Below are 25,754 nucleotides of genomic sequence, written 5' to 3' on the forward strand. Positions count from 1 at the left end.
CAGCAGTAAGGCATCAATAACCCCAGAGGCACAAACAGTGACATCTAGGGCACTGGGTGACACCTCTCACCTGGGTGGTGGAAAGTGGAAAGTGCCAACTCTCAAGTATAACTGGAGGCAGCTCAGGTGAGACAAGCCAAAAACTTGTGCTATAGTGCCACCTACTGGAAAACAAAAGGCCTCTAATTACTAACCTGTTGAATCCCTAGAATCAAGGTTTTTTTTTTTTTTTTTTTTTCTATAAAAGCTTTACCTAAAGGAAGAAAGGTATTTGCTGCTTCAGATACGCTGGCAGAGGAACAACTCATCAAGCACTGTGAAGAACCATGGTAACACTGCATCACAAAAAGAAAATGACAATTCTTCAGAAACTGAACTTAGTCATAGAGTATTGCAATGTAACTGATAGAGAATTCAAAATATCTGTCATGAAGAAACTCAGTGAGCTACAAGAAAACTCAGAAAGGCAGTTTTATGAGGGATAAAATTAATGAACAGAAGGAATACTTTACCAGAGAGATTGAAACTCTAAAAAAGAACCAAACAAATTCTGGAGTTAAAGAAGTCAATAAATGAGGTGAAGAATTCACTAGAAAGCATTGGAAGTTGAGCAGACCATATGGAAGAGAATTAGCAAGCTCAAAGATAGAAATCTAGAAATGGTATGGTTAGAAGAGGAGAGAGCATTAAGATATTTAAGAAAAAAGGGGGGGCTGCTTTTGAGGTGCAGTGGTTAAGAATCCACCTGCCAATGCAGGGGACACAGGTTCGAGCCCTGGTCCGGGAAGATCCCACATGCCGTGGAGCAGCTAAGCCCATGCACCACATCTACTGAGCCTGTGCTCTGGAGCCTGCACGCCACAACTACTGAAGCCTGCACACCTAGAGCCCGTACTCCACAACAAGAGAAGCCACCACAATGAGAAGCCTGCACACTGCAACAAAGAGTAGCCCCCGCTCACTGCAGAAAGCCCGCACACAGAGATGAAGACCCAATGCAGTGAAAAATAAATAAATAACTTTATATATTAAAAAATAAAAGAAATTCTATGAGAACTCTTCAACTCTATTAGGAAGGGCAACATTAGAATAGTGGGTATCCCAGAAGGAGAAGAGAGGCAAAAGGGAGCAGAGAGTTTAATTAAAGAAATAATAGCTGAGAACTTCCCAAACCTGGAGAAGGAACTGGTTATCTAGTACGTGAAGCTAAGAGAACTCCTTATAACCTCAATATAAAAAACCTTCTCCAAGACACATTATGTTAAAATTCTCCAAAGTAAATGCAAAAAAAAAAAAAAAATGTTAAAGGCATCCAGGGAAAAATGGATGGTAACCTACAAAAGAGCCCACATTCTGCCATCAGCACATTTCTCAGCAGAAACTCTATGGGCCTGGAGAGAGTGGAATGACATACTCAAAATATTGAAATATAAAAGGTGTCAGCCAAGAATACTCTGTTCAGCAAAGTTATCCTTCAGATATGAAGGAGAAATAAAGGCTTTCCTAGCAGGGAGTTCATCACCACTAGACATGCTTTATAAGAGATGTTGACCTTTCTGCTCTTCTCCTAAAGAAAAAAAAAAAAAAAGCAGAAGTGCACAAAACTATGACTAAGGTAATAAATAGACAGAATCAGGAACAACCCCATATCAGAATAGGTTGTTAAACACTTGATTATTGGATAAAGGTTAGAGGGAAAAAACAGTAAAAAAAAAAAAAATTGGGCTTCCCTGGTGGGGCAGTGGTTGAGAGTCCGCCTGCCGATGCAGGGAACACGGGTTTGTGCCCCAGTCTGGGAGGATCCCACATGCTGCGGAGCGGCTGGGCCTGTGAGCCATGGCCGCTGAGCCTGTGCGTCCAGAGCCTGTGCTCCTCAATGGGAGAGGCCACAACAGTGAGAGGCCCGCATACCGCAAAAAAAAAAAAAAAAAAAATTATGGCTACTTCAGTTTGATAATGAACTCACAACATAAAAGGGATGATTTGAGACAACAAAAATATAAAAGTAGAAGAGGAAAAGGATGGAACCCCTGTAAGCAGATGAAGATAAGATGCTATCCAGCAGAAAAAAGGACAATTTTGTCTATGAGATATTTTATACAAGCCTCATGGTAACCACAAAACAAATTTAGAGCAGAGACATGAAACATTAAAAAAAAGGAAACTGAGAAAAATCTCATGGCAAACCATCAAACTAAAATGGCTGATAGAAACACAAGGAAAAAGAAACAATGGAGATATAGAGCAACCAGAAAACAAAAGATAAAATGGCAGTACTGAGTACTGATTTATTAATAATCACCCTCAATTAAATAGATTGAATAAAAAGTCACATTATGGCTGGTTGGATTACAAAATAACCCAACAATATGGTGCCTCCAGGAGACTCATCTCAACTCTAAAGACAAACATAGGCTCAAAGCGAAGGGATGGAAGAAGCTACTTCAAGCAAATGGCAGCCAAAAGACAGTGAGTGTCACCATACTCATATCAGACAAAATACAGTAACAAGAGACAAAGATGGACATTGTATAATAATAAAGGGGGCAACTCATCAAGAAGACATAACAGTTATTAATATATATGCACCTGACATAGGAGCACCAAAATATATAAAGCAATTATTAACAGACTTAAAGGGAGAAATTGACAGTGATACATGATAGTGGGGGCCTTTAACACCCCAATTACATCAATGAATAGATCATCCAGACAAAAAGTCCACAAGGAAACAGCAGCCTTAAATGAAACTTTAGATCAGATGGAGTTGTTAGATTTATATAAAACATTCCATCCCGAAGCAGCAAAATACATATTCTTCTTGAGTGCACATGGAACACTCTCAAGGATAGACCATATGTTGGGCACAAACAGTCTCGATAAATTTAAGGAGATTGAAATCATATCAAGCATCTTTCTAATAACAGTGGTATGAAAGAAACTAGAGATCAATTACAAGAAGAAAGATGGAAAAATGATAAATATGTGGAGATTAAACAGCGTGTTCCTGAGTAACTATTGGATCAATGAAGAAATCAAAGGAGAAATAAAAAAATACCTGGTGACAAATAAAATTCAAATAAGACATACCAAAAATCTATGGGGTTTGCCAAAAGCAGTACTAAGTGGAAGTTTATAGCAATACAGGCCTGCTTCAAGGAACAAGAAAAATCTCAAACAATCTAACCTTACATGTAAAGGAACTAGAAAAAGAAGAAAAAACACAGTCCAAAGTCAGTAGAAGGAAGGAAATAAAGATCAGAGCAGAAGTAAATGAAGTACAGACTAAAAAGAAAATAGAAAAGATCAATTAAACTAAGATCTTGTTCTTTGAAAAAGTAAACAATATTGACAACCCTTTAGCTAGACTCACTAGGAAAAAAGAGAGAAGGCTCTGGTAAATAAAATCAGAAACGAAAGAGGAGAAATAGCAGTGGATACCATAGAAATACAAAGGATTATGAGAGAATATTATGAACTGCCATACACCAACAAGTTGGACAACCTAGAAGAAATGGATAAAAATTTCAATCATACCATACCATCTTCCAAGACTGAATCACAAAGAAATAGAGAATCTGAATAGACTGATCAATAGGAGATTGAAACAGTAATCAAAAATATCCCCGGCTTCCCTGGTGGCGCAGTGGTTGAGAATCCGCCTGCCAATGCAGGGGACACGGGTTCGTGCCCCGGTCCGCGAAGATCCCACATGCCGCGGAGTGGCTGCGCCCATGAGCCATGACCGCTGAGCCTGCGCGTCCAGAGCCTGTGCTCCGCAACGGGAGGGGCCACAACAGTGAGAGGCCCGCATGCTGCAAAAAAAAAAAAAAAAAATCCCCCCAAACAAAGTCCAGAACCAGACGGCTTCACTGAAGATTCAAAGAAAATTTAATAACTGTCCTTCTCAAATTCTTCTAAAAAATTGAAGAGGAGGGAATGCCTCAACTCATTTTATGAGGCCAACATTACTCAGATACCAAAACCAGACAAGGACAACACAGAAAAAGAAAATTACAGGGCATTATCTCTGATGAACATACTTGCACAATTCCTAAACAAAATATTAGTAAACCAAATAAACAATACAGCTGATCCTTGAACAATGCACGTTTTGAACTTCACAGGTCCACTTATACATGGGTTTTTTTTCTGTAGTAAATACAGCACTATATGGTATGTGTTTGGTTGAATCCACTGGTGTGGAACCATGGATATGGAGGGCCAACTGTGGTACTTGAGTATCAAGCAGGTTTTGGGGTCTGGCAAATCCTGGAACCAATCCCCCTTGGATACTGAGGGACAGATGTACATTAAAAGGATCATACACCATAATCAAGTATGATTTATTCCAGGGATTCAAGTATGATTTATTCCAGGGATGCAAGTATGGTTTGACATCCACAAATCAATCAGTGTGATTCACCACATTAATAAAATGAAGGATAAAAATCATATGATCATCTCAATTGATGCAGAAAAAGCATTTGACAAGACTGAGAACCCATTTATGATAAAAACTCTCAATAAAATGTGTATAGAAGGAACATACCTCAATATAATAAAGGACATATATGACAAATTCACAGCTAACATCATATTCAAAGGTGAAAAATTGAAAGCAGTCCCTCTAAGATCAGAAACAAGATGATGATGCCCACTCTCACACTTTTATTCAACAAAGTATTGGAAGTCCAACCCACAGCAATCAGGCAAGAAAAAGAAATGAAAAGCATCCAGATTGGAAAGGACGAAGTAAATCCATCACTATTTGCAAATTTTGTGATGTTATATATAGAAAACCCTAAAGACTCCATCAAAAAACTATTAGAAATAGTCAACGAGTACAATAAAGTTGCTGGGTACAAAATTAATATAGAACAAAATTCTTTTGTGTTCCTATATACTAAAAACAAACTAGCAGAATGAGAAATTGAGAAAAGAATACCATTTACAAGTGAAACAAAAAGAATAAAATACCGAGGAATAAATTTATCCAACGACGTGAAAGACATGTACACTGAAAATTATAAGACGTTGTTGAAAAAAATTAAAGATGACACAAAGAAATGGCAGGATATTCTATGCTCATGGACTGGAAAAATTAAGATTGTTAAAATGTTCCTATTACATTAAACAATGTGTGGCTTCAATGTAATACCTATCAAATACCCAAGGACATTTTTCACAGAAATAGAACAAAAAAATCCTAAAATTTATATGGAACCAAAAAGACCCTGAATAGCTAAAGCAATCCTGAGAAGAGAGAACAAAACTGGAGGCATCACACTCCCTGACTTCAACTTATATCACAAAGCTATTGTAATTAAAACAGCATTGTATTGGCAGAACATTGGACACATAGATCAGTGGAACAGAATTGTGAGCCCAGAAATAAACCCACATATATATGTATAATTAATTTATGACAAAGGAGCAAAGAACATACAATGGAGAAAGAATAGTCTCCTCAATAAATTGTGTTGGGAAAATGGATAGCCATATACAAAAGAATGAAACTAGACCACTATCCTACACCACATACAAAAATCAACTCCAAATGTATTAAAGACTTGAATATAAGACCTGAAACCATAAAATTCCTAGAAGAAAACATAGTATACTTTTTGACATTGGTCTTAGCAATATCCTTCTGGATGTGTCTCCTCAGGGAAGGGAAATAAAAGCAAAAAAAAATAAAAAAACAAAAAACACAAATGAGACTACACCAAATTAAAAAGCTTCTGCCCTGCAAAGGAAACCATCAACAAAATGAAAAGACAACCTACCAACTGGGAGAAGATATTTGCAAATCATATACCCGTTAAGAGGCTAATATTCAAAATATATAAAGAACTCATACAACTCAACAACAACAAAAAACGACCTAATTAAAAAATGGGCAGAGGATCATAATAGACATTTTTCCAAAGAATACACATAAATGGTCAATGGGTACATGAAAAGATGCTCAATATCACTAATCATCAAGGAAATGCAAATCAAAACCACAATTAGATATCACCTCATGCCTGTTTGAATGGTTATTATCAAAAAAGGCAAGAAACAAGTGTTAGAGAGGATGTGGAGAAGAGGGAATCTTCGTATACTGTTGATGGTAATGTGAATTGGTGCAGCTACTATGGAAAACAGTATGGAGATTCTTCAAAAAAATTAAGAATAGAACTACCATATGACTCAGCTGTTCCACTTCTGGGTATTTATCACAAGAATATGAAAACACTAATTTTAAAAGATATATGCACCCTTCTGTTTATCACAGCATTATTTACAATAGGCAAGATATGGAAACAACCTAAGTGCCCACCAACAGATGAATGGATAAAGAAGATGTGACATATATCTATATCTATATATCTATATATATAAAATCATACTGTAGTGTATACAGAAATAGAAATATAGTACACGTGAAACTTATATAATGTTATAAACCAGCAAAAAAAAAAAAAAAGGAACTTACAACTCAAGAGCAAAAAACCAAACAATCCATTTATAAAATGGGCAGAGGATCTGAATAAACATTTCTCCAAAGAAGACATACAAATGGTCATAACTTGGTACAGTTACTTTGGAAAACAGTGTGGAGGTTCCTCAAAAAATTAAAATAGAATGACCGTATGATCCAGCAATTCCATTTCTGAGTGTGCATCTGAAAGAAATTAAATTATCATCTTGAAGAGATATGTATGCCCCCATGTTCATTGCAGCATTATTTATAATAGCCAAGATATGGAAATAACCTAAGTGTCCATCAATGGATGAATGGGTAAAGAAAATATGGTATATATGTGCAATGAAATATTATTCAGTCATAAAAAAGGAAATCCTGCCTTTTGTGACAACATGGATAGACCTTGAGGTCATTATGCTAAGTGAAATAAATCAGACATAAAATAATCACATTTAGGAATTCAGAAAATCTTTTGAAGTAATGCATTTTATGTAAAAAACAGTATGTTATGATATAATATTAGTGTTATTTACTATAACACTTAACATTCTGAAAAATGTTCTAAAACTTAAAGTCCCAAACCAGTCATTTGTTTTCCTGGAGCATAAAGAAATGTGTACTGTCAGTGTTAAAGTGGTACTATTTCTAATTATCCAGTGTGGTATTGGTTAGGTAAGAAGATGATTTATTTCTTAATTGTTCTGTTTAGGAAGATTTGAAGTGTGGTTCATTATTCTAGTTAGAAACTCAAATACAGTGAGAGGCCTCTTTCTTTTTCATCTTCATTTCTTCTAACAGACTGTGTCATATCAAGAATGACTCATTGGGCTTCCCTGGTGGCGCAGTGGTTGCGAGTCCGCCTGCCGATGCAGGGGACACGGGTTCGTGCCCTGGTCCGGGAAGATCCCACATGCCGCGGAGCGGCTGGGCCCGTGAGTCATGGCCGCTGAGCCTGCGCGTCCGGGCCTGTGCTCCGCGACGGGAGAGGCCACAGCAGTGGGAGGCCCGCGTACCGCATAAAAAAAAAAAAAAAAAAAAAAGAATGACTCATTAATCTTGGCCTAGAAGGATTTCTTCACTTTAGCTGTTTGTTATTCATGCTACAAAGTAGGTGGCCTACGGGGAGTAGATGACTTTTCCCTATGGCTCTTAAGCTTGTAATTTAATGATAAAGTACTAAATACAGATTAATGTAATATGTAACCAGTTTATAAGGTACTCTCGTCAGTTTAGCTTAGATGTTGTTCTCAAAGTAGTCCTTCATTGCAAGGGTCTTTAGGTTCCCATACTTCTGTATCCTCCAGACTTCTTAGGTTGTTTCCAGTCTAGCACAGCAAGAGGTAGATTTGGGTTGAAGCTGAGCTCTTCCATTCGTTAGCTGTATGATCTTCAGATTACTTAATCTCTCCGACACCATTTATAAGATGAAGATATGTGTCTCAGACTGTTGATGTAAGGGGTGAATAAGAAAAAGCCTATGAGTGTATCAGAGGTAGGAGTAAAGGGCTGTCTTGACAAGCAAGGTTAGCTTTAATAGGGGTGGAATTGGGGAGAAGTAATGGAGAACATCAAACTCACCTCTTGGTTCTGTATTACACAGGATATGAGAAAAGAAAACAGCATTTCTTTGGTAGAGCTTCAAAAGGGAGTATCCTAAGTCTACAGTCTGGTTCATACCTTCTGGAAACAAATGCAGAGCTTTAACTTTTTTTTCCCCCCCAGAAGTCTATTTGAGGGGCTTTCAAAAAAGATAAGATTGAGCAGTAGCTGGAAGAACTGGTTGGATTGGGGAAGGGAAAGGCTTTGCTTTTGTAAAAAATGTTGAGTTGAAAGATCCAGTCAAGGAAATTTTGGGGATACAGGAAATAGGGAATAACAGAACCACTTCTCTAGGACATGGATGGGGAATGGGAGTGGGATGCAGCAGGGTGGAGAACAGGAATATTACCCAGAAACTAGAGGGAAGTAGGCAAACATCTCCTTACTGTAATTTATTGTTTTCTTTAAAATTTTCAAATAGGCCATCCCTGTATTAACAAAGATCCACTAGAGCTGGATCAACAAAGCAGTCTTCTGTGGACATGAGCAACAGAGGTCAATGAGTTTATGAGGATGATGAAGGAAGTAGCTAAGTAGAGAACAACCACAGGGTGTTGGAGCTGGAAGAGACTGTGGAGGTCTTTAATTCAACCTGTAACTTTTGGTAGGACAGACTGCTGAGCTTATGTGATTTACTTCTGAAGGACAAAGATGACTCTGGCCGGTTATCTTTGTTCCTCAGAAGAACAAGAAGAGTGGCCTTTAAGTCCAAGAAGAACACAAGCAATTGAGGGGCACTAGTCTAGAAAATTTGAAGAAGAAGTATTAGGAAAGAAAAGGTAATATAGTTTCCTTCATGGTCTGAATCTGTGCTTAGACATTTTTTTTTTAAACATCTTTATTGGAGTATAATTGCTTTACAATGGTGTGTTAGCTTCTGCTTTATACGAAAGTGAATCAGCTGTACATATACATATATCCCTGTATCTCCTCCCTCTTGCATCTCCCTCCCTTTTTTTTTTTTTTTGGCTATGCTGTGTGGCATGCGGGATCTTAGTTCCCCAACCAGGGGTCGAACCTGTGACCCCCGCACTGGGAGTGCAGAGTCTTAACCATTAGACTGTCAGGGAAGCCCCTGTTTAGACATTTAGACTTACACTTTTTTGGTAGCAGTAGCAATATTCTGGTAGTCATAATGGCTTTCTTCTTACTGCTGAGATTGGGCAATGACTGAGATGATGTGGCTCAGCATATTTGGTACCACTCTTTAGAACCCAGATATTGACTTTGATTATGTTGATTATTTTGATTCTATTTTATTTAAAAATATTTAGTAATTTTTTTTTGTCTACATAGTATTTTTATTCAGGATTTGTTTTGATTGTGATGTTAGTGTTTGATAATCTGAGAATTTATAGTACTTGAATAACGGGGTCTAAAAAGTTTCAACCCTTTCTTTCTTTTTTAATAAATTTATTTTTAATTTATTTATTTTTGGCTGCATTGGGTCTTCATTGCTGTGCACAGGCTTTCTCTAGTTGTGGCAAGCAGGGGCTTCTCTTTGTTGCGGTGTGCGGGCTTCTCATTGCGGTGGCTTCTCTTGTTGCAGAGCACGGGTTCTAGGCATGGGGGCTTCAGTAGTTGTGGCACGCAGGCTCAGTTCTAGAGCACAGGCTCAGTAGTTGTGGCACACAGGCTTAGTTGCTCTGCAGCATGTGGGATCTTCCCAGACCATGGATTGAACCCATATCCCCTGCATGGGCAGGCAGATTCTTAACCACTGTGCCACGAGGAAAGTCCCTCAACCGTTTCATTGTTAGAAAGGCTTAATTAGAGAAGCCGAAATCCCCTGAAATTAAAGGACATATTTAACTCAGATGATCCATTTCTTGCTCACTCACTAAGTAAACTCAGTCCTTTGGTTCTTTGCAAATCTCCACCAGATGAGATCATACCTGTAGAGATTTCTGGATACTGGGACATAAACCATGCAGAGGAGACTAGTCAATTCCTGCTATATTTACAGGGGAGGAAATTTTAAATGCTGTAAGAAAAAAATAAGTTATCCAGAAACTCATCAAAATGCGTTATAGAATTGATGGGTTTCATATATGTAATCAGTTTGTGAAAACTATTATATTATCATTATAAAACATTTGAATGTCGCAAGGCTGTTTGACTCAGATACGGTACTGATAGTGTGGGGTTTTTTTTTTGTTTTTTTTGTTTTGTTTTCATGCTTCTTGTGCTGGGATTTATTGAGCTTCTTGAATCTGTGGATTTTTCATTTTCATCAAGTTTTGAATATTTTCAGCCATTATTTCTTCAAATACTTTCCCTATTCCTCTCTGTCTCCTATGATGTTTCTAATTATACACATATTAGATCTCTAAAAGTCCTAAAGTTCAGTGATACTTTGTTTATTAAAAAAAATTTTTTTTTCTCTCTGCTTCATTTTTGATAGTTTGTGTTGCTATGTGTTGTTGAGTTTTGTTTGGGGACACAGTTACGTTACTTGGAAAGAGTTTGATCTTTTGGATTCTGATTTTAAGATTTGTTAGGCAGGACCAGAACAGTGTTAACTCCAGGGCTAATTACTCCCCACTAGGAAGGTAAAACTTTTTTGAGTATTCTACCCCATGCCCCATAAATTTTGAGTTTTTCCATGTGGCTGGTGGGAACGGGCAGTATTCCCAACCATGGGTGAGCACCAGGTCCTGTTCCCTTTAGTCTTTTCAGCCAGTTCTTTGCCCAGCTCCTGTAGTTTTCTCCCGGGCATGCACTGATGAGTGTTGTGCTGAATCCTGGATGGAGCGGGGCTCGCTGCAGATCTCTGGGCTTCTCTCTGTGTACCTCTGTCCTCTCCAGTAGTCTGTCCCATGAACTCTAGTTGCCTTGCTCTTTCCTGACTCTCAGCTTTGTCTCCTCACCCCAGGGATTCTGCTGGTGTCTCCTTCAGTTTCTCCTTCCTGTGCTGCAGTCTCTCAAGTCAGTAAGTCAGGGCAATTGTAGGGCTCACCTTGTTTGTTTCCTTTTCTTGGTGATCACTGTTCTTCTTTAGCTGATAAACAGTGTCTTGAAAACTGTTCCATATCTTTTGTCCATTTTTTGCTTGTTTCAGGTAGAAGGGTAAATTTGGTCCCTGTTACTCCATCTTGGTTGATCTTATTTTTAAAGATTTTCCCAGTAGCATTTTATTTTTCTTCTGGGAAGACGTAATTAGCACTTACGAAATCAGACTACATATTTAGAATTTAAGATAATTCAGATCAGGTGAGGGTTTGCATTATTATTTTAATAAAAAAATGTAAACAAGTATAAGCTATGTAAGGCCCAGAGAGTTTTCTTCTTGACCTTTTAATTTAACCCCTGTAATGGCCAAGTCCCCTGCCTAAAATTTCTGATTGGGCATTGTAATTGGTATATATCAAACTTTTTACTATGACTTCTAAGTCTGTTTATCTCTGATTTTCTCCCAGCACTTCCCTTAAGAAAATAACTCCAGGAAGACAACTGGGGCAGTTTTAGGCCTTTCACTTCTCTTTGGGATTCCAGCCCAGTGCTGCCTGCTGTCCAATATATGAAAAGAGTGTCATACATGATGCCCCATTTTCTAGTTGTTTTCAATGGGAAGATGAGTTTGATTCCAGTTAGTAAAGTATGTCATGGTCAGAAGAGGTCCTTTACTTTGCTGGTTATTTTATCTCCTCTTTCTAACATTGTTCCTGGTACAAAGGAATCAATCAGTCAATCAAGAAAACCAGTGTTTTCTTGTTTCCTTCATCTCATTTCTGAGTACCTGATAATATGCATGATTAATTTGTTAATTACAATTACTAATATATGGAAATATAAGCAGTGTGATAGGATCTTTACATTTCATACCTGTTGCTATTGTATATACCTGAATGGAATAAATTATTTTCTGTGGAAAATTCTAACATTTAATTTTTAAAAATTAATTTAGACTTTATTTCCCCAAAGTAAGTTAAACTAGTGAGTTTTTACCACTTTATGGAGGAGCTGCTAATATTTCCTACTACCTTTGAGTAGATATTGTTTTATATTTTTTCACACTATCATGTAATGATTAAAAAATAGTTCATCTTGTTCTGTATTATTTTATTTTAGATATAGTTTTGGCTTGTAGTGTGATGATTGTTCCCTGTTCCATATGAGAGCTGCAATTTAATTACATGGAAGCATCTGTCCTAAATTTGGAGTGATACAGTAAAGGCTGGTGTTTCGTATTTTAGTAAGCCCTATGTTTGGAAGTGCTATCGTGGTGTTAGGTCACAGTGTGTATGTATTTTGAGCAGCTTGTGGATGGAATTTGAGTTGGTACAGAAATAATTTTATTTTGGATTAGTTCTAATATTTACACTTTTACAAGGCATTTCAAGTTTGAGGAGAAAAAAATAATTTGTTATCTTTTCCACATTTCATGTATAGTCATCCTAATTTTCTTCTCTGTATTTTTTTTTCTGCATATGCCCACACAAGACATTTATTTATCTTATAGAAATAACTTTGTACTCTATAAAGTGTTCTGAAGTTTGGCTTTTTTACTTAGTTATGTATTTTGGGCTTTCTCTGTATCATTTCACTTGCAGTTACTTTACTTTTTTTAATAGCTGCATATCATTTTATAATTCATTTCTTCAGTTTTTTAAATTGAACTCTTTTTGCTCTTAAGATTGTGATAAATATCCTTGTAAATAAAATCTGAATTCTTGTGAAAATATTTTTTGTGAGATAAATTCTAAGAAGTAGAATTTCTGGGTATAAAGTTTGCCCACGTAGAATTTTAGTAGCTATTACCAAATTTGTTTTTCAATAATTTACATTTCCACTAACAGTGCATTAGAGAGCCTGTTCCCATATACACTTACCTACAGTGTGTGGTTGTTTTATTTAATTTTGTCAATCTGATACATGAAAAATAATTTCAAATGGCTTCATTTGTATTTTTTTATTATTAGAAAGGGTAAGACTTTTCCTTTCAAATCATTATCTTCAGAGGCATCTCAGAAATAATGTTAAATAACATTGCTGATATTAAACAGCTTGGTTTGTGTTTGACTTATATGGGAATACTTCTATATTTAACTATTAAATATTCATTTTTGAAATGTTCCCAAACTGATTATGAGATGTTTTTCTTTTAATGGGCAATTTTGCGCAATTAATATTTTACTTAAGACTTTTGCATTGGTATTTATAAATGAATTTAATTTTGTAGTATCTTCATCATTTTTTGTTATCTGTGTTATGGTGATTTTAGGAACTTTGTTTTCAGTCTCCATTCTTAGAAACAATTTAGGTAATACCAAAGGCATCTGATTCATAAGGTTTGAAATTATTCATTAGGAAAAAATGTTTGAGCTTTGTACTTTATTAGAGGTATTTTATTGATAATTGATTTATGATAACCATGTATTCCATGGTTATTCGTCTCTTTGAATTTCCTATCTGTAAAACTTAGGATTCAGTCAGGAAAACAGAACCTACACTAGGTATTTCAATAAATAGGATTTAATTGGGGTAAATGTGTTCAAAAGTTTTAGAAGAGCTGAGAGCAAACAGAGAAAGATAAGGCACCTCAGAGATTAGTAACTATGTGGAGCCTCTACCATCTGGAAGCCACAAAAGGAGGAGGAGGGCTTATTACAAGCAGAGAGACAGAGGAAAGAAAGAATCTGAGAGGTTGAGAGAAATATATCCTGGCTTCTCCCTTCTTCCTGCCCTTCAGCCTTGTGCCAGTACCTCCCATTTCCCAATAAAGCCAAAAGCCAGTTAGCAAGGGAGAGCCTGGGAAATACAGTTTGCAGAGATCAGGTCCCAGCAGGTAAAGGGCTGGGAATGTACCTGTGAGCAAAAAATGGAATGATCTGTATGCAGTCTCTTGGAATGTCAATTTTGCTAATTTGCATTTCTCTTTAAAAGAAAAAAAAAGCTACTTCATTTATTTTCAGATGCTTCTCTCAGTTTTTGCAATTTTGTCTTAACTTATGGTTAGTTCTCACTAAGTGTCAATTTTATATACTTTATTTCCTTCGTTATTGTTAAGCTCTCCTTTTTAATGCTGTCAACATTTTTTCTATTTTTATTTTTGTCTAATTAATAAATATTTTTCATTTTTTCTTTTCAATTCCTTCTTTGTACTTTCCTTAGTTTTATATTGTTCTCCCTTTTCTAACTTCTAAAATTGTATTTTAATAAATTTATTTTAAAATTTTCTTACTTAGAAATAGTGTAAAGTTTGTGAATCTTTGAGCATATTGAACTGTGTATCATGGAGCTTGATGGTCAGTGTTTTATTTACTGTTATTTCTAGGTCTTCTTTTAGTTTAAAAACTTAACCGTTTTGGCCTATGCATTTTTTAGGAATGATTTGATTTTTTTCCTTTAAAAAATTCTGATAAGGATTTTTTCCTTTATTTGAAAGAGGCTAGATAGTGTGGTTAGTATGCACTATTTCTATTTTTGAGGAAATTTATGAAATTTCTTATAGCCCAATATTATCTAATTTTTAAAAATATTCTTTTAAAATAGGTATTTTTAGACCTGTAGTGTATAGAGTTTTATATATGATGATAGTAGGTCAAACATATTCATTATTAAATTACTTATTCAGGTACTCTGTATTACTATTTTTTTTTAGTCTAGTCTCTCACAGGTAGAGATGAGTATATTTAATTCTCCTACTACTTTTGATTTCTCATTGCATTTTCCACCATTTTTGCTTTCTGTTTGGATGTACTGTTTTCTGGAATGAAAAGAATCACAACAGTTATATATTCATTCTGAGTGATATTCTTTGGCAACATACTGTGCCCTTCTTTGTTTTATATTTTGTGTCTAGAATTCAGTTTTATATCATTTGAATATAATGACTACTGGATCTTACTGTTCATATTTTTCTGGGGGAGGGGTTTCCCTATCTTTTCTGTTGTTGTTACATGTTATTTTATTTTACTGATGTTTCTCATTTTGTGTATAGTGAAGTTTTTTCCCTTCTGATTTGATAATGTTTTCCTTTTCATAGATGTTTAACACATAAAGTTTACGTATAATATTTAACAGATGTGTTTAGTATAATTTTTATTTTGCAGCTTATTTTTAATTTTAATCATTTTAAGTTTCTTTTGTTTTCTTTCTTTTTCTAGTGGACAATGTTAACTTTCTTTAAAAATTATTTTTGTAATTCAGAAGGTCTATATAGTCTGCTTTTTTCTAAACATTCACTTGTTTAACTTTTGAAACTTAAAAATTATAAGCTTAAATCTATATCTCTTTATTTACAAATTTTATAACTAAAGCTGTCTATTGACTCTTATGTATGAAAGGTGAGGAAATGAGCATACTTATACTTCTTATCCATCGCTCACTCCTGATTTTGTTAGTATCTTTTGGGATTTTTGTCTAGTTTATTATAGTTAAATTATTCCTACTTTCACATTTTGTAGCTCTTCTCTCAGAAATTAAGATACTTTTTTTCTATTTTGTAAACTTAACCACAATGGTTTTATTTTCAAATTGTATTAATATTCTTTGCCTGTGATTAGATTTTTCTAAAATTAACTTCAGATATTTTCACTTTTTATTATTTCTTAACCTGTCTGTAGCTTTCAGCATCAGTGACTCTGACTACTGGTAAAATTCCATTATGAGGAACATTATTAATCCCTTAAGCAGGATTCTGTGTAATAAAGCAATTTGAATGTCTGCAGATGGTCTGCAGATGAGATGGTCTGCAGATAAGGAATTATCTTCCACAGATTATCCTAATCAACAAATAATTTATCTATGCTTTGGCCACTGCTATGCCTGAACTAAAGAGCCATATCTGCAAAGTGCTATATCAGTTTAATTATAAATGTTGAAATGCATTTTTTCTGTTTGTTTGTTTCTTTATTAAGCATCTGTTAACATTTTACTCATCTCTCTTTTTAAGAAATATTCCAGCCATGCGTCTAATTCGAGTTATACACCACCCAAACATTTTCTTGCACACTCACTCATTCCTTTTAGGCCAGTGCTTCTTATTGCATTGTGTGCTGCTCTAATCCCTCTGTTGTTTTATCAGTTGAAGATAGACTTGTTAATTTTCCTTCCTCATCATAATTGGCATTGTTCTACACTATCTAATTCCAGTTTGAAACAATTAAAAAAATCTTTTAATGGCATATTTTCACTTAATGGTTTTATTCTACATTTGTTCCTCTTTCCCTCCCTCTCTCCCTTCCTTCTTTCAAAGAATATTTAGTAGCTATTATTTTAGGCATCACAGTGAATACCTAAAATAGTGAACACAGAGACACAGTACTACCCTCATGGAGCTTCCATTGTAGTTGGGGAGACATTAAAAAAAATAGTATACATACAAGTAAATAGTTGTTTTAAGTGCTAAGATAAAGAATAGCAAGCATTAGACCTACATGAGATTTAGCTGATTCCTAAAGGAAGAGGTGGATCTTGCTATGTGAAAGAGAGGATGAGCTCCCAGGAAGAGAGAATGTTTAGGAAATTAAAGGAAGACCAGTGCTACTAGAAGTTATTTAGCTGGGTAGATAATGGCAAAACAGAAGTTGAAAGGATAGACAGAGGACACATAATCTGAGACACTATAGGTCTTAGAAGGAAGTTTGGATTTTTCTTTAAATGAAAAGGAAAGCCAGTGTAGGATTTTATGCAGGAGATGACAATTTCTTTTGCTACTTTAAGGAGAATGGTTTGGAAAGGAGCATGAGTAGAAAAGAGGACACCAATTAGGAGGTGCTGCAACAGTCTAAGCCAGAGATAATCATATCTTCCAAAAGGGGTGGCAGTGAATATGAAGAGAAGTGGGTAGATTTGTGGTAGACTTTGGAGGGAGAATCAGAAGGAGTTTCTGATGGATTGTTCATGTGCAAGGGTGATTTGAGCTTCAGAAGAACAGAGACTTCTAGGAAGAGAGGGCATATTTATTAGCAGTATTAGGTTGTTTTTAGTAGGATCAAGCCAGGTTTTTGTTACAGATAGAAGACAAATGGAAAGTTCTGATAAGAAGTATAAGAGTTTTCTAATCATAGAGCAAGAGTTCTTGAGAGTACAGGATTCTATAGATAGTGTCCTGGGTCAGGATAGGAGATGTTGAGGGCAATATGGGGTTGACAGTTGGGGTGATAATATATACCTTGGGAGGTTTTGACTTTGCACAGTGACTGCAGTGAACAGGGCTATTAGACAGGATGAGATGTGCCCTCCTGGGAGGTGAAGGGCAATCTGACCTAGCTGTGTGATCTTTAATGTTAGCTTCTAAGAAGTCTTCTCCCTAGGCTGCAAGGACTCCTACATAGAATCACAAAAATTTATTGCTACAAAGCACTTAGAGAGTGTTTGGTTTTTGAAGATAGAGAATATTTGTTTTTTGAGAAAGAAACAGATTCCTCTCACTTTATTTTTGGTAGCCTTAATATTCTGCACATGCTATAGAGTGTTTTTCTAACATGGTATTTTTTAGAGTGAAAATATCAAATGAAAAAGGCAAAGCTACAAGAATTACTAGGGCAATTTAAATTATGTTTTTAATCCACATTTATATAGTTTTTCTTGTTTTCATCTTTGTTAAATTTAATATTTTAATGGAGGAGATACATTAGTTTTAAATGGCTTTGTGGTATTGAGCATCTTAGTACTGAGGTTTTTGAATTTGAAAGTAAATATGATGAGTTCATAGGCCATCTATCTTATTTAATGTTCATAATAGCATCTCACAACTAAAAATGACCCTTTTCCCTAAAGAAATGTCCTCAAAGATTACTTTTTTTAAAAAACATATTGCAGTGTATCAAAAAGCAAGATTACTAAGTTAGACCCTGGTGAGTTCTGACTGACTAAGAATTTGCTTCCTTTAGGCTATACTTTTGATTTAGATACCAATTAAATTTTGATTTAGGATTATTTTGGACTACTAACAGAAGCATAAATTCTATTCATTCACAGATCAAAGGTAATAGTGTAGAAAATTACTCTTGTGAAATATCTGACACTATGCCTTGTCTATTTTTTGCATCTTTACCATGGATCCTCTCTGACCATGGAAAGTCTCCAACACCTGTTTCTGAATAGAATTTTGAAGACCTGTAGTGAAGAGTATTCCTTTTATTTTTTTTCAGTATTAATAAGGTAGAAAGTCTAAAAACAGATGACTTGTTCTTCCAGCAGTATCCATATGCCCACTTGTCCCAAACCCACCATTATGTGTGTCTGCTATTGAGGCAATGTGTTGGGCTAGAAAAACCTTTGAGAACTAATTGTATTTATTAAGAAAAGAGATAAGATAGAAATGTAGAGAATACAAGTATTTAAGACATAGACAGCAAAAGAAGAGCAGGTATAAAGTTTGAGAAGGAATTTTTAGGAAGGGAGGAAGGCAAGCCAGCATGTTGGAAGATGAGAAGCCATAGAAACCAAAAAAGAGGGTTTCAGGAAGAAGTGAGTCAGTAGGATCAGATGCCTCAGAGAAACAGGTTAAGAATGAAGATGGGTAAATTTCTGTTGCATTTGATCATTAGGAAGTGTTAACCTTACTAAGGCAATAGAATGGTTTGGGCAGAAGCAATATATCAGCGTGTTGAAAAACAAACAAGAAGTGGTAAAATGAAGACTGCAAGTGTGGCTTCTCAGAGTCCCTTAATCCTGTCCTAGAATTCTGCAGTCTCTGATTACTGAATTTTGAAGCATTTGTTCTTGAATTTAAAGATATTAAATATGAACCACTCATATAGCTCCTTGCATAATTTGCCAGAAACCTGCCATTTTTATATTAATGTAATAATTTGTGTAAAACTAAATATTTAAAGTTCCTGAAGACAGCTAAGTGGAAACCTCTAATACAAGTGCTAATTTTATTTCTTATTTTTTAAAAAGTCTTGGCTACTTATGATTCAGCAGACGGAACAACTTAGTAGGATAATGAAGACACATGCAGAGGACCTAAATTCTGGGCCCTTACACAGGCTCACCATGATGATCAAAGACAAGCAGCAGGTGAAGAAGAGTTATATAGGTGTTCATCAGCAGATAGAGGCAGAGATGATCAAGGTTTGTCTTTCCGTTCTGGAATTCTTACTTTAATTTGATTTTTAAATTCACTGAAATACTTTATCTTGTTTGACTTTAAAAATTGTTTAGTCACCATTTCCTGGCAAGAAATAGATTTCAGTGTCTCTAATAAGTGGTATCTTATTTTTACTGAATATATAACATTATTGATTATAAGATATACTGTTACTTTATATACTCTCATGAAAGAAAAAAATGCTGCCAATTAAACGATGACACAATGCTTTCTTATCACTTAGAATTTTTATTTTTTACTCACTGAAATAGCTCTTTTAGGCTTTTAGAAAATTAATTTGCATCGTTTAATTCTATGCATATAATAAAAAATAGGCAAAATAAATTAGTTGGAATATTTCTAAATTTTTTTCACAGAGTCTGTCTCTTCTGGATAACTTTTTACAATGGGTTTTGTTATGAAAATTTGCAAATGTACAGAAGAGACAATAGTTAAATGAACTCCCATTGACCTATCCATCCACATAGTCAATATTTTCTTTCTTTTTTTTTCATCTATACTCTCACCTACTTTTCTTCTACACTGGAAAATTTTAAAGAAAATTCCAGTTATTATTTTATCCATAAATATTTTAGTATATATTGCTAAAATAAGTACTCTTTTTTAAAAAACTATGTTATCATTAACCACCTAAAATAACAATAATTCCTTAATATTATTAATTATCCTGACTATGCTCAAATGATTGTTAAATGTTTTTTTACAGTTGTTTCATTTGAATCATGATCCAAACCTGGCTCATATGTTGCATTTGAATAATCTCTTAATCTCTAGGTTCCCCTCACCACCCCACTTTTAAAATGCCATTTATTTGTGGGAGAAACTGGGTAGTTTATTCTATAGCATTTAATTCCTTCATTTTGGATTTTGCTGTTAGCAGCTTGTGATGCAGTTTCACATATTCCTTCATCCTCCAATTTTCTTGCAAACTGGAAGTTAGATCTAGAGGCTTGATAAGATTTTGGCTGTTTATTTTGGGCAAGAATACATCATAGGTGCTGGTATAGACTTCCTGTTGTTTCATATCAAGAGGTATATAATGTCTGCTTGTTTATCTTCTTCTGATGTTAAACTTGACTAATAGGTTCCAGTGTTGCCAGCCTGCTCAATCTATTAAAAAAGTTTCTTTTCAGCCTTTCAGCTAATAGTTTTAGCAACACTTCATATTCACCGCTTAGATCCATTAGCTCAGTGGAGGTTGTAAAATGGCAATAGTTTACTTCTGTCATTTCTGATGCAATTGTTAGCTGGAGTTTTTCAATAAAAATTTTTCCTGTATCAACTATTTGGTTGCCATGAGGTGTAAGGTAGGATAAATTCTTGCTTTTTGATATTAATTTGCCTGTTTGGGACTTCCCTGGTGGTGCAGTGGTTTAGAAGCTGCCTGCCAATGCAGGGGCACAGGTTCGATCCCTGGTCCGGCAAGATCCCACATGCCACGGAGCAGCTAAGCCCATGTGCCACAACTACTGAGCCTGTGCTCTAGAGCCCGTGAGCCACAACTACCGAGCCTGTGTGCTGCTACTGAAGCCTGCGTGCCTAGAGCCCGTGCTCTGCAACTAGAGAAGCCACCACAGTGGGAAGCCAGTGCACTGCAACAAAGAGTAGTCCCCTCTGGACACAACTAGAGAAAGCCTGCATGCAGCAATGAAGACCCAACATAGCCCTCCCACCCCCTAAAAAATTGCCAGTTTGCTGAATAGTGAATTGGTTGTTTAGCAAGTTCAAAAGTTAAGACTTCTAGTTTCCAGACCAGCATGTAAGAAGTTTGGAAGTTGTCCCTCCATCCTAACAACAAGTAAAAAGCTGAACAAACTGAAAAATCAACAACTCTTCTTAGATCTGTTAGAGAAAGTAGGTCACAGAGCAGATGACTGCCCCCCCACCTCCCCCACCAATTGGAGAGACTGACAGGCAAATACAGAGAATCACAACTTATCAGAACAGCAGCGGTCTTGGGAACCATTGTTGGTTGTAGAAAAACCTGAAATGTAACTGACAAATTCTGGAAGTTCAGTGTGGACATTTCTGAGGGTTACAAACTCCAGGAGGACTCACTCATTGAGGGGCCTTCACACTTGTGAATTTTACCTCCCAAATCCCTATGAGGTTCTCACAGAGAATATAGGAAACAAAAAAAATCTCATGATCCTGGTAGTGGCAGAGGAAAAGGAATAATTTTGACATATGCTAGAGCATTCTGTTTTTAACAAGGTCTGTCGTCAGGACAAACTGTTTAGCCAGAACCTAACTGACCTGGGGGAAGGGAAGTACCCAACTCCAGCTCACTCTAGCCATCCTGTCCCATGTAAGGTGGGGTGGGGACTGAGAAGTACATGTGAAGTTCATGGTCCAGAGGTACAGGCTGAGTGAAAGACCAAGACCTAATCAGAGGGCTATAAAATGCTTCTCCTTCCTTGCCAACTTAGCACCACATTAGTACAGTCCTGTTTACCTCAGTTCCTTTTACCCAGTACATTATACCTGACAATCAAGAAGAAAGAGACAAGGCATACCAAGAGGCAGGAAACACAATTGGAAGAGACAGAGCAAGCATCAGAACCAGACATGGCAGGGATCTTGGAATTATCAGACTGGGAATTTAAAGCAACTATTAATAATGTGCTAAGAGCTCTAATGAGTAAAGTAGACAGCATACAAGAACAGACGGGCAATGTAAGCAGAAAGATAGAAATCCTAAGCAAGGACCAAGAAGAGATTCTAGAGTTCAGTAACATTATGACAGAAATGAAGAATGACTTTGATGGGCTTATTAGGAGACTCAACACAACTGAAGAAAGAATCTCTGAACTTGAGTTTATATCAATAGAAATCTTTAAAAGTGAAAAGCAAAGAGAACAAAGACTGAAAAAAAAAGTAAACAGCATATTCAAGAATTTTGGGACCACTACAAAAGGTGTAACATACATATAATGGGAATACCAGAAGGAGAAGAAAGGGACTGAGGAATAGAAGAAATTTTTGAAACAATAATGACTGAGAATTTCCCGAAATTAATATCAGACACCAAATGACAGATCCAGGAAGCTCAGAGAACACCAAGCAGAATGAATGATGAAAAAACCCCTCATAAACCTAGAATTCTGAACCCTGTGAAAATATCCCTCAAAAGTGAAGGAGAAATAAAGTCTTTGTCAGACAAACAAAAATTGATGGAATTTGTTGCCAATAGACTGAGAAGGAAAGTATGATATAGGTCAGAAACTTGGATCTACATAGATAAAGAGCATTGGGGAAAGAATGAGTGAAGATAAAATGAAAACTTTTATTTTTCTCATTCTTAATTGATTTAATGGATAATGGTTTATTGAAAACGATAATAGCAACAATGTATTTGATTATGTACATTCATGTATATATCCTGTGTGTGTGTACATATTTTTATGTATGCTTATATATAAGTGAAATGAAAGACAGCCATAATACTTGGGATGGGAACGAGGAATTAGGATTATTTTGTTATTGTAAGGTATTTACACTATGCATGAAGTGGTATAGTGTTATTTGAAAGTAGGAGTGGATTAGTTATAAATGTATGTTGCAAACTCTAGGGCAGCCACTAAAAAAAGCAGAAAAAAGTATACGTAGTATGCTAAGAAATGATAGAGAATAGAATCACATAAAGTACTCAGTTAAAACCACAAAGACAGAAAAATAGTGGAAGACAAAAATTGGAACAACTAATAAGGGTAACAAATAGGAAACAGTAACAAATATGGTAGATACTAATCCAAGTATATCAATAATTACTTTGAAGGTCAGTGGTCTTAATGAACCAATTAAAAGACAGATATTGTCAGACTGGATAAAAAAACAAGACACAACTGTATGTTGTCTACAAGAAAACCACTTTATATATAAAGACACATATAGATTAATAGTAAATGGATGGAGAAAGATATACCATACTAACCCTAATCAAAAGAAAGTGGGAGTAGCTATATTAATTGCAGACAGGACAGACTTCAAAGTAAAGAAATTTATCAGGGATAAAGAGGGGAATTACATAATGTTGAAGGGGTCAGTTCTCCAGGAAGACACTGTAATCCTTAACATGTATGTGCCTAACAACATAGCATCAAAATACTGATAGAACTACAAAAAGTGTTAGAATTGTAAGGAGAAATGGATGAACCTCTATTATAGTTGGAGAATTCAGCACCCTCCCCACCCCCCATCAGAAATGGACAGATGCAGCAGGCAGAAAATCAGTAAGAACAGAGTTGAACTTAATAATATCATCAATCAACTAGATATAAGGAACATCTATAGACTACTTCATCCAACAGCAGGAGAATACACATTCTTCTCAAGCTCACATTGGATGATTCAACAAGATAGACCACATTCTAGGTCATAAATCATACCTTAACAAATTTTAAAAAATGGAGTTGATACAGTGTCTTCTCTGAGACCACAGTGGGATTAAACTAGAAATCAGTAACAGAAAGATAGCTGGAAAATCCCCAAATACTTGAAGATTAAACAGCACATTTCTAAATAACATGTGGATCAAGGAAGAAATCTCAAGAAAAATTTAAAGATATTTTGAACGAAACGAACCTGAAAACAAAACTTATCAAAATTTGTGGGATACAACAAAAGCAGTGCTTAGAAGGAAATTTATAGCATTGAATGCATTTGTTGGAAAAGAAGAAAGATCTAAAATCTATCATCTGAGCTTCCACCTTAGGACAGTAGAAAAAGAAGAGCAAATTGAATCCAAAGTACACAGAAGAAAAGAAATAATGAAAATTAGAGCAGAACTCAATGAAAATGAAAACATGAAACTAATAAAGTCAACAAAACCAAAATCTGGTTCTTTGAGAAGAATAAAATCAGTAAGCCTCTAGCCAGGCTAACAAAAACCCAGTGTGGGTACAAATTACTAATATCAGAAGTGAAAGGTACATATCCCATGGATATTAAAAGGATAATGAAGGACTACTTTTTAAAAACTCTATGTCCTAATTCAAAAAGAGTCATTTAGGGCTTCCCTGGTGGCACAGTGGTTGAGAGTCTGCCTGCCGATGCAGGGGACACGGGTTCGTGCCCCGGTCCGGGGGATCCCACATGCCGCGGAGTGGCTGGGCCCAGGAGCCATGGCCGCTGAGCCTGCGCGTCTGGAGCCTGTGCTCTGCAATGGGAGAGGCCACAGCAGTGAGAGGCCCACGTACCGCAAAAAAAAAAAAAAAAAAAAAATCATTTACCACAATGTTCATTGCACCTCTATTTACAATAGCCAGGACATGGAAGCAACCTAAGTGTCCATTGACAGATGAATGGATAAAGAAGATGTGGCACATATATACAATGGAATATTACTCAGCCATAAAAAGGAATGAAATTGAGTTATTTGTAGTGAGGTGGATGGGCCTAGAGTCTGTCATACAGAGTGAAATAAGTCAGAAAGAGAAAAACAAATACCGTATGCTAACACATATATATGGAATCTAAAAAAAAAAAAAAAAAAAAAAGAGGTCATGAAGAACCTAGGGGCAAGATGGGAATAAAGATGCAGACCTACTAGAAAATGGACCTGAGGATATGGGGAGGGGGAAGGGTAAATTGTTACAAAGTGAGAGAGTGGTAGTGTATATATGGATATATATACACTACCAAATGTAAAATAGATAGCTAGTGGGAAGCAGTCACATAGCACAGGGAGATCAGCTCAGTGCTTTGTGACCAGCTAGAAGGGTGGGATAGGGAGGGTGGGAGGGAGGGAGACGCAAGAGGGAAGAGATATGGGGGTATATGTATATGTATAATTGATTCACTTCATTAAAAAGCAGAAACTAACACACCATTGTAAAGCAATTATATTCCAATAAAAACGTTAAAAAACAAAAAACAAAAAAAACCCCTCTATGTCCATAAGTTTGATAACCTGGGAGAAATAGTCCAACGCCTTGAAGGACACAGTCTGCTAAAACTCACATAAGAAGAAATAGACAATCAGTAGGCACATATCTATTAAAGTAATTGAATCAATAATTAATAACCTTCCAAAACAGAAAGCACCAGGCTCAGATGGCTCCAGACTCAGATGGCTTCATTGGTGAATTCTATTAAACATTTAAGGAAGAAGTTATACCAATTCTCTACAAACTATTTCAGAAAAAGAAACAGAGAGGAGCTTCCTCACTCCATTCTATGAGGCCAGCATTACCTAACACCGAAAGCACACAAAGACATTAGAAGAAAAGGAAACAACAGACCAATATCTATCATGAACATAGATGCAAAAATCCTTAATAAACTATGAAGAAATAAAATCCAACAGTGTAGAAAAAGAATTTATACACTTTTACCAAGTGGAATTTTTTTCAGGTGTGAAAGGCTGGTTCGATATTTGAAAATCAAATAATGGAATCCATTATATCAGGAAATTAAAAAAGAAAAATTACATGAGCATATGAATAGATGCAGAAAAAGCATTTGACAAAATCCAACACCAGTTCGGTTGGTTCTCAGTAAAGGAGGAGTAAAGGGGAACTTCCTCAACTTGATGAAAGATATCTACAAAAAACGTATAGCTAACATCATCCTTAGTTGTGAGAAACTCATAACTTTCCCACTAAGATCAGGAGC

At 35.8% G+C, this 25,754-nt stretch overlaps 1 protein-coding gene across 13 annotated transcripts in view; it reads left to right on the forward strand.

Moving 5' to 3' along the window:
• The window catches only part of FER (FER tyrosine kinase), a 476,299-nt gene that overhangs the window by 59,704 nt on the left and 390,841 nt on the right, over positions 1-25,754 (forward strand). For 11 of the 13 annotated variants that reach the window (XM_089909164.1, XM_089909159.1, XM_089909160.1 and 8 more), the window contains one exon: positions 18,929-19,102. The exons of the other annotated variants lie outside the window; for them this stretch is intronic. In XM_089909164.1, the coding sequence (XP_089765290.1) occupies positions 18,929-19,102 (174 nt within the window). The remainder of the gene's footprint in view (positions 1-18,928; positions 19,103-25,754) is intronic. 13 annotated transcript variants of the gene reach the window in all.

This window comes from Delphinapterus leucas, chromosome 3 (genome assembly GCF_059928025.1).
Source record: "Delphinapterus leucas isolate spDelLeu-1000000601 "Yukka" chromosome 3, BTC_Dleu_Yukka2, whole genome shotgun sequence".
In the NCBI taxonomy this organism is placed as follows: domain Eukaryota; kingdom Metazoa; phylum Chordata; class Mammalia; order Artiodactyla; family Monodontidae; genus Delphinapterus; species Delphinapterus leucas.